Raw genomic sequence first — 10,567 nt, 5'->3', positions numbered from 1 at the left:
TTTTTGGTTTATTGGTACCTAATTTGTCACCGCAGTTAAAAAAACCTTTAAGCTAATGCCTAATCTCCTTAAAAAAAAAAAATTAAGCTAATGCCTAATCTCCTTAAACATTCCCATAGGCCATAGCACACTTTCACCAGTCAATTATTCATGTCAAATGTCAGCACACCACTCGCCGGTCACACTCTTGCTATCTTTAGCCACCAGAATTCATGCCATTACAGAATTTACCTATATATATATATAGCTTAACCACAACAAGAACAAATAATAATAATAATAATAATAATAATAATAATAATAATAATAAAGCTGATTTATGGAGCGTGTACTTTGGAGTTAGAATGGCTTGGACCTTCGTATGAGAAGAAATTAGAAGAACTCAAGTTTAAACTCAAAACTTCAACCCACTTATAAAATATATCAAAGTTTGGGAATAGACCCTGAGAATTGACATACCGAAACATGTTGAGGAAAGGAATTTTTCTGAAAATTGGCTAGCCAAGACAAACATTACACACTAATATGAATTTCAGTTTGTAGCAGGGGTGTCAAGATCTAGTTCGATCCAAAATTCTGTCCAAATTCAAGCTATAATATGTTGAATTTGAGTTTGTTAATTTTATCCGATTTTATTTTCAGGTCAGATTTGTATTATATTTTAAATCATTCGGTCCGAGATAAAGTTATTTTTTATAATAAAAATATAAAATTTTGAATGAAATTAATAATGTCATATATATTTTTATATTTTAATTAATATTTTTTATATTATATAGTATTATTTTATTTTAAAATAATTTATTTTAGTATAAATATAATATAATATTTATTAAATTTAATTTTCATAAGTAAAATTATTTTAATAGATAATATTTATAAATTTATATATATTAATTTTATATTGGATCAACTCTCAATTTAACTTATTTTATTTTGAATCGCTTTTAGGTCGAGTCAAAATACATTTTACAATCTTTCATAATTAAGTTCAGATCTAATTAAATTTACCCCACCTACAAACACAATTACACTCGATAAAATAAGAATTTTAATCCCTTGATAAAGAATAATCTTTTTTTTTGTTTTTAGATCTAGGTTTCGTACTCTCATTTCCAAAAAAGGAATTCTTGCTTTTTACTCTAATATTACTTATAAAAAAGCATACTAAATAAAAATAAAAAAAAGACAAATTAATTCTTATATGTAGATATTTAAGTTTTTTAAAATTTAAAGATGTATTTAAGTTTTTAATTTTTTTTTAAATTTAGATACATCGATTTTTATGTTAAATTTGTTCTATTTTAAAAATTTTTACGTGTGCATCTATATCAATTAAGTTAGTACAACAAAAATTATGTTTAATTTTTCGTTAAATCTGACAAATTCAAGTGAACATAAAAAATTGATAATCTAAATTTAAAAAAAAAATTAAAATTTTTAAATTTTAAAAAATTTAATATTTTTAAATAAAAAAAATCAATAAACTATTTGCCTTTTTAAAAAAAATAAAAGTAAAGTACGTGGTGGTTAGCGAGGTGCAAATTGATACATTTTGGTCGGGTAGACTTTTGTCTGTTTTAGGAAGAGGTTGAGCTCGAGCACTTTAGCAGTTTAGCTCAATCACTCAACAGGCGTGACTTCTACGGAGCAACTTATGAGTTTTTCTTTTTGTTTTTTTCTTATTGTCTTGAAAGAATACCAGTCTTCCATTTAAACTCTTCACTAATCACCATTATTAAATGATGATTTTGGGCTCAATTGGACCACAACAATCGTAAATGAACCATCGTTGCCCATAATTATAATTAAGGAGTGTTGGGTTCAAACTTTGGATTAGGTTCTCAGAGTGGGGCCCCCTCCTTCTTCTCCGCCAGATCTCCTCATCGCCCCCCACCCCCCTTCTCTCTCTCTCTCTCGTGGATTCGGTTTCAGCTTCTCTGCAATAAATAACATTTGCTTCCATACGGTGTCGTCTCGTCGTTCTGACCTAAACCTCTCTCAGATTAGCAACTACACAGTTTCTTTGCAGTTGAAATTCAGACTAACCAAACATGTGCCGCCAAAATTCTCCCGTTCACCATTCCGGCGACGAAGACACCGCCGCCGACGAGAGCCTCTTGATTTACTGCAAGCCTGTTGAGCTTTACAACATCCTCTACCGTCGTTCTCTTCACAACGTGTTCTTCTATTTCTTCTCCTCCTTCTTATTCTTTTTTTTTTCCATTTATTAATTAATTCACTTTGCGTCTTCCAATTATAATTCCATATGATATTTTAGGCATAATGTTTCAAACCTTTTACTGGTTTTTTGTTTTTTGTTTTTTTTTTTCTTTATGAATTAAGTTTTCGTTTCTGCCTGTAATTTGAAGAACCGAAACTTTGTTATTTGAAGGAAGCCCTAACTAAATGCTTCAACTGTTGTGGTGAGCTGACCTTGATAGAAAATGAATTGAATACCATATATATTAGATATTCTAGACATTGTTATGTGTATGCCTTCCACATTTGGAAAGTTGTTATTCTTAGAATTAACGTGGATGCCACATTACTATATTATTATTATTATTGTTATTATAGAATAGATAGATTATTCATTGCGTGATTATACTCTCTTAACTCATGCCATATCTCAATTTTGCAGCCTTCATTTCTTAGGAGATCTCTGCGGTATAAAATAAAAGCAAGGCGTAAAAGGAGGTAAGTATTCCTATTTACTTACTGCTATATATGATAGCATTATATACATTTATATCGTTTCATTCAGGCAGTTCTGCTGAAACACACTACTCACTACATTTTTTAATTGCTAATGTGCTCACTCAAACTTTTCAGAGTATTTTCTTTCTTGTTATAATTATGCTGCTGGAATTAAATTAATTTCCAGTTAATGCATCTTGCCACATCTCTATCTTCTTTTTAAGAAAGTAACATTAGTTAGTTGTTTATTTCTGCATTAATCGCCCCAGTGCATAGAACAATTTATAAGCTTCACTGATGATAATTGTCCCAGAGTTATTTCTGAATATTTGCTCCTCCCTTTATAGTCACAGTGAAGTAGACTTTTTTTTTTGGGGGGGGGGGGGGGGTTTGGGAATTTACAATTATCACGATGGGCTAAATTTGCTTTCAACAGCTGTGAATTCTTGCAAGTTGTTCCAAACATGAATCAATGGAAGGGTGCCTCATGAATTATGCTCTTTTTGCTTCTATTTTCTAGGTTGAGGGGAGGAATTGTGATTTTCAACTACAGGGATTGTTACAACATGATACGAAAGACTGAAGGTATATCATACCTTCAATGATAAAATAGATTCAACATCTTGTCTATACCACTGGCTTCTTATAGTACATGTATGCCTCTTATGAGAAGCAATCAAACTTGCTGTCAATGTTCTATGATTTCCTTTCTTTTCACTGACTCCAACATCCTTGCAACTGTCTATTGCTGAGCATTTTCTAGTGCAGAATATTAAATCCACTTATAATTTGGACTTTAAGACTCTGGCTAATCTGATATTCTGATATATATCCTGTCTCTTGTCAAATGCAGTGACTGAACATTTTTCTTGTCCATTTTGCTTGATGCAATGTGCCAGCTTTAAGGTATCCTCCGGGAGTTGTATTATTATTGTTTATAAACACAAGCATGCCTTTTGTTTGGCACACACCGAAGACATGTCCAATTGTGTGCAATTGAGAAGAAAAAGAAGGGGGGGGGGGGTGATCCAACTTGAATACTAGGCATGAGTTGGACACTTTTTTGCATGCCTGTTTTAATAGACTAACTTAGATTTTAATTCAATACAAGACCATTTTCATCTCTATTTTTTTTGGAGTCATTGTAAATGAAATAGATAAAAACAATGATAGAGAGGGACCTAAAAAGTTAACCTTTCAGTTGTTTTAAAGGATTATTCTTTTGTAATATACTTGTACATGACTAGTTTTAGCTATATCAAGACATGTTCATTCAGGGAAGGAAATGCCAATGGAAAGTAGAAACTATGCTACATGCTTTTTGATAGGGCCTTTAAAATAGTGAAAAAGTGAGAGTTGATATCTCATATCTATGATTCTACAATTTTGAGAATTTGACATGTTATTGTGTCCATGTTGAATTTCCATATTAGTGTCTATACTTAAATAGGTTATTGCATTGCTTGTTCCATTAATAATTTAATGATATGGCTGCTGTTACTTTTTCTTTGTTTGAAATTGAGGATACTGAAGACTTTGAAAATTGTGTCATGGACAAAATTTTTATGTACCACTCTGGTTTGAGTGGTCAAGAATGTTGCTTTGAAGTGGTAAAATATTCAATACAAATGTTGATTGGATATAGCCAGGGCTTTCACTCTTTTCTGGGAATTTTTTTTTCATAATTCAGCTAGAATTAACCGGACAAATTAATAATGAGTTGTTTGCCACACTTCCCTTTTTGCTATGTTCATGTTATCATGATATGAACATGTGTGGATTTGGTATGTGATTTCCCTGTCATAAGCTGTTTTTTTTTTTTTTTTTTGCCATTTTCTTAATAATTTATTCAGTATTTGTTACATTTATTCACTTGGTAATTTATCAAAGCATTGTTTATTCATGCAGGGTTTGCGATTTCATCTTTGTTCATCACATGATCTATTCAACTTTGAGTTCTGGGTGCGCAATTTTTATTGTGAACTAAACTTTTAAACTCATGGATTATTTTGTAAGAGCTTTTTTTTGACATATTCTTGTTTTATTTTGTAGGTGACTGATGATTACCAAGCAGTTAATGTCTCTGTAAAAATTGATATATTGAGATCAGAGGTAGGAACCTTATTTAATGTTTGACTTATGGCTAATGGTTTGCTTTTCTTAAGGATTGTACACTGCTTACAATTTTACTGTTGATTAAATCATCAAGCAATTCACTGGGAACTATGTTGGGGATTAAAAAGGAGGGAGAGGAAAGTTCATGTAATACATTGTTGTTTATTTTTATAAAATGTTTTATCAATAGCCAGGATTCTATGGTAACAAGCTAAAATGATGTTGGATAGCTCAACTTGATTACCACTTAATGATCTTTATTTCCATTGTTGACTGCTTTATTGATGTTTGGCTATTCACAAGTGTTGTTATTTGAGAAATATTTTAGCTTAGTGCGTTTGTAACCCCAGAATATATTGACTAAACTTTCTTATTTTAATTGATAAATGAACAATATAATTAAGACGGAAAGAATAATAATACAAGAAAAAGAGAAGATAAGAGATCCTCCTTACAAGAGCAAGAAACAATCAGATGAAAAAAGCTATTTATGAAGCATAGTTTTCAAATATCTCAACAAATCTGAGAGTAAAAAATCCTCTAAAAGATCATGAGCTCTACACTAAATAAATTAATAGAGGATTAGAGGTCAAATGTCTAATCCTCTCCTGTACTCCTGTAGAACTTGTTTGAAAATCTGTCATTGAAGGTGTGTGAATTATGCACCAAACAATGGTGTGTCTTGGACATTGCCAAGGTTTGCCTCATCAGTTGATTATGTATATATGTTAGATATGTTATGGCAATGCATTTTCATTTGAGATGAATGGATTTTTTGTTTTGCTAGCTGCTTATTTTGTTATCAAATTTATAATATGTATACAGAGTGTTGCTGACGGAGTAAATCCACAATCACAAACCTTCATCTTCTGGTTGGTTGTTTGTATACATTCAATGCAATCTCGAACGAGTTCATATAATATTGTGCAAGATTGTTGACTTTAATTTATTCAAACAACAACATCTATACAGTTCAAGACCCCGAAAACGTTTACAAAAGGACTCTGTTCAAAATGAAAAACGAGCCAATGTAAAGTTCCTAGAGTTGGACTCACCAGAGGGAACACAGAATGGATTTCTAGAGAAGAATGATGGTAACAATCCTATGACAATTGTATACTTATCTAATTCTTTACTTTAAACCCTTAAAAGGGTGGACTAAAATCTCAAAAATTATTTGCAGATATCCTTTCCTACAAAGGGGAGAATATGTCTAAAACATGTCATATTCAGAAGAATTTACAAATGGAAAAACAAGGTGTCGAAAGATTTGGTCCCGATGTTCCTGGCACTGCAGACTGCCTCGAATATGTTGCATCCAGTTTCAACATTCAAGGTGTTTCAATTGCCATGCCGCAATCTTCAGGAGATCCAGAAACTAGTAAGTCAGTATATAGAAGTGATCCTGCTGTGCCTGCTAAAACAAAGAAGTTAAACATGGATCGATCTGACTCAAAAAAGTACGTTCTTAGAAACCTATATCTTGCCTTTTGAAGGCTTAGGTTTTACTTGTTAAAGTTCTTGAGTTCTCTATGGTTACTTCTCTAACTGATATTTTATACTTGATGCTTGTTTAAGGGAACATGAATATGTGATTAACTAGTTTCTATGTAACACAATTATGGCATGGCCATAGTATCTGATATTGTATTTTGTTTCTATCATCTGTGTTTGATTTTTTTGGCTCGTGCATTCATTATTATTGTATCATCTGCATTGGTCATAGCAGCTGCTGTTCTCTGCCGTGGTTCCACACCCATTGCAGCCGCTTGTTGAAATATCAGTGCAAACTCCTTTTCCAATAATAAAAAAGGATGGCAGATTTGTGATATTAATTTTATTTTGAAAAGCCTTATTTTTTCTATATAAATTTGCCCACTCTGCCACTCATAATAACAGTAACTTCGTATTCTCTCTTCACACATGCACTCTGCTTCTATCTTCTCTGTTTTTTGTCCGTTCTGCATTTCTTTTATGTCATTTTTTTCTTCCTTTTTTGTATAAAGGAAAAATTATTGAACTTTTGATGAATTTTTATTTCCTGTAAGTCTTGAGATGTCTCTGATTTTATTGTTCTTGATATACGTCATTACATGAGTATTTATTAGATTTTGTCATTATTACATATAATAAATATGTGTAGATATAAGCTGCAACAGTATCTGCTGTATTTCTGCAGTGGATTTTTGGCCCTTTCCTATGAGCCGTTATCAGCTATTGACTATCCCACCTTGTAATTCCTATAAAATATAATGTGTCAGAGAAATAATGATATTTTTTCTTATTTCTTTTCCTTTGATCCTCCGTGTTTGGCCAATTTAATTCAATATTTTTTTTAATTCAAATTTGTTTCTCCAGCCGAATGCTCCTGCAGAAGAGACAGTTCTTTCACTCACATAGAGTTCAGGTACGTGATAAGATATCTAAGATCTTGATAGTTTTTATAATGTGCAATTGTGCATATTATCATGTTTGATGTATGGTGTACTTTATGCACCATTGATGCTAGTTAACTTAAGGCTGTTTTGATTTGTTGGCTGTAAAGGATCTTGTTTTTTATGTTATAACATCTGTCATACATTACTATGGTGCTAGATTGCTAATCTTTATTGTAATGAGTCTATGATCACTAGCTGGTTTACTGTTTATATTGACAGGCTGCTGGTTTTCGAGTCTACTGATTATGGGAATTCTTTTTTGTGATATGCTTAAGGCCTTGGTTAGCTTAGTTCATTTGTTTTGGTTGAGCAATCTTTCCTTTTATTGTATGTATTTCCTAACTGTCTTGCAGTCCCTTTCTCTTGATTGATTTTTTGATGTTGGAGGATACCTTACGATCCTAATTCTTCTCATATCTTTTTATTTCCTTCAGAAGATATTCTCTTTTTGGAACAGAGTTGTTGATGGGAGCTTGAAGGCCCCATCTTTCTCCGTTCCTCTTAAATGCTTTTCCCCTGGGACAAAATATGGTTTGATTTTGATGGACAAGGGTTATCTTGGATGTAATTGATGTTTCACTAGCCCCTCTGGAGGGATAGAATATTATACTCAATATGAGTAGTGCAGAATACTTTTATTAAGAAATAAAATGTACAAATTTGGATTCTAGCGTTTCTAGCTAACTTGTTGAATATGGCTTGTGGGGTATTTAACACATTTTGTGTAGCTTTTGTAATTTGACATTCTTTTCCAATAGACTTGAGGTGTTCCTTCTGTTAATAGGCATATGCTGGTAATGATTGATTTGATTATAAGTCTCATCTCTTGCTTTTGTGTGTCTTACTTTAAGCCTATGGCTCTAGAACAAGTGTTATCAGATCGCGATAGTGAAGATGAAGTTGATGATGACATTGCAGATCTTGAAGATCGAAGGGTAAGCAAAGGTTTCAACATTTTTATCTTCTTTCTGAAGACACGTCAAATGAAATTATTTTTTTTTTTAATTAGAAAATACCAAACACCTAATTTGCCCAAGTAATGCTTTATAAAAATTTTGCTGTTTACTCGTATATCGAGCTACAAATGCCGCTACATATGAATCACTATGATAATGTTTAACTGTAATGTTGCAGATGCTTGATGATTTTGTGGATGTTTCCAAAGATGAAAAGCAACTCATGCATCTGTGGAACTCTTTTATGAGGAAGCAAAGGTATCTACTGCTGGCCACCCTATTAATCTTCCACATGTGTACCTTCGGTTATCATTATCAAGCTAGATTGCTTTTGACTCCTGCATGATTAATAAAGAAATTGTTGCATAATTAATGTTGGTTTTAATTGCTATGACAGAGTGCTGGCTGATGGCCATGTTTCGTGGGCATGTGAGGCATTTTCCAAGCTTCACGGAAAAGAGCTAATCTCATCCCCAGCTTTATTTTGGTACTCTTTTTGCTGCTTTTTTCCATTTACGTTTCTCTAATTTCATGCAGTTTCTGTGCTTGAAGCATTCATACTTAAAGAACAACTTAATATTTTGACTTATGGAGTTTGATTCCAGATAGAAATCATCAGCGAATTATATGCAGAGACATACATTGTCTTTCTAAAACATTAAAATATGAATCACTTGAAATAAAAAAAAAAAAATATATGCTCCAGAGGGTGGCTTTAGAAAATGAACACATCTAATTTACTATCTAATTCTAATCACTTTCAAAACACATTTTCATGTAGCTGACTTTGATAATGAAAAGAGGCATGGTTGGCACTGAAAACTTACTATCTGGACAGTTCTTCCTACAGGATGTGGGCATCCATCAATTAGAAAAAAAAAATAAAAATAAAATGCTTTTGCAGGATTAAGTATGGTAGAATTGTTATCTGGTTTTTCCCGATGTAGGAAATAGGAATTATATCTTGCTCAGATGTTCTATTGATCCATTGTTGTGATTGCTATATGTGCGTCTCTCACATGTTCCCAAACCCATGTCTTTTTCGTTTCTTTTTCAGAAACTAAATCGCGCTATAATTTACTACAGGTGTTGGAGGTTATTCATGATTAAACTTTGGAATCACGGTCTTCTTGATGCTTGCACAATGAACAACTGTAATATAATATTAGATAGTTACAGAAACGAAGGGTTGGATAACGGCAAGAATTAGAAGATCAGGAGGAAATCGATTCAGCTACAAAAATTTAGTCTTACATGTCTTGTATTCTACCTTATTGCAAGTCCCCATTTTCCATTTATTTTAATAATGTATTATTATTGTTAATCATTTTACTGTACATTGTATTAATCTTCGCAATGTATGAATCTGAAATTTAGGTAGATTTCCTCAAAGCAATGACCTCCATTGCTGAATCTTGTCTGACAAATTAAAAACGTTTTATTCAAACTATATAGAATCTATAAGAAAAGTAAGTAATTTTATATTATTAAATACATTGATGATGGCTAATTGATGACTATAAATTATAAAATTTGCTAGTCTTTTAGCATTTCTCGATTGAAATATAAAAATTAATGAAATATTTTCTTTAAAATTGGATTGTTTGTTTATTATTTTATTGTTACAATCGTAAAATGTCACGAAGATAAGAATCAAACGATGAACGAGATATAGTAGAGAATGTGCATAATAAATCTATCATGATGCAGCAATATAAAATAAAAGGTAATTTATCCTCCATAAGCACATTAATAATTATTATAGTTATATACAAATTAGTGATAATTATTTAATTGATTCAAATAATAATATAATAACAACAAAGTTTTGTCCCAATAGTTGGGTCGGCTATATGAACCAGACGTCATTGAATCATAGTTGTCGGAACTAAATCAGTGATCGAATCGGTCAGATTACTGGGTCACTGGTTCAATTGGTGGGTCATTGGTTAAACCAGTCACATGTAAATAAAAATGAAAAAATAATTAAAAATTTAAAACTAAAATTTAATATACATATTTTTACTAACATTTTAAAAATATCTAGCTATTCTAAAACAATATGGAACATGAACAATAAGTGGTTTGTTAATTTTACTATTTCATAAATATTTTTATTTAGTTTTTATATTAAAATAACTATTATTTTTAAATTTTAATAATTCATTAATTAGTTTATATCTATTATACTATTATATACTATAAGTATTTATTAAAAAATAATATTAATAGATATTATATAATTTTGAAAAGAAAAATTAAGTGAGTTTGTAATTATTGTTAAATAAAAATATAATTAATTTAAAAATGAGTGAGTTTATAACTAAAATTAAAATCTATTAAATAGAAGTAAACTAT

General features: G+C 31.1%; 1 protein-coding gene across 1 annotated transcript; it reads left to right on the top strand.

Moving 5' to 3' along the window:
* Positions 1 to 2,033: 2,033 nt before the first annotated feature.
* On the top strand, positions 2,034 to 9,680 carry LOC130982024 (polycomb group protein EMBRYONIC FLOWER 2-like). The gene is made up of 14 exons (XM_057905841.1): positions 2,034 to 2,180; positions 2,645 to 2,700; positions 3,221 to 3,285; positions 3,554 to 3,606; positions 4,609 to 4,662; positions 4,753 to 4,812; positions 5,641 to 5,687; positions 5,788 to 5,909; positions 5,999 to 6,275; positions 7,174 to 7,222; positions 8,105 to 8,188; positions 8,388 to 8,467; positions 8,607 to 8,696; positions 9,296 to 9,680. Exons 1-14 carry the CDS (start codon positions 2,055 to 2,057, stop codon positions 9,417 to 9,419), a joined length of 1,287 nt encoding a protein of 428 aa, XP_057761824.1. The 5' UTR covers positions 2,034 to 2,054; the 3' UTR covers positions 9,420 to 9,680.
* The last annotated feature ends 887 nt before the right edge of the window (positions 9,681 to 10,567 follow it).

The sequence above is a fragment of the Arachis stenosperma genome, chromosome 5 (genome assembly GCF_014773155.1).
Source record: "Arachis stenosperma cultivar V10309 chromosome 5, arast.V10309.gnm1.PFL2, whole genome shotgun sequence".
NCBI lineage: Eukaryota > Viridiplantae > Streptophyta > Magnoliopsida > Fabales > Fabaceae > Arachis > Arachis stenosperma.
Note: the sequence above shows the minus strand (reverse complement) of the source record. Positions and strands in the feature narration are given on the sequence as shown.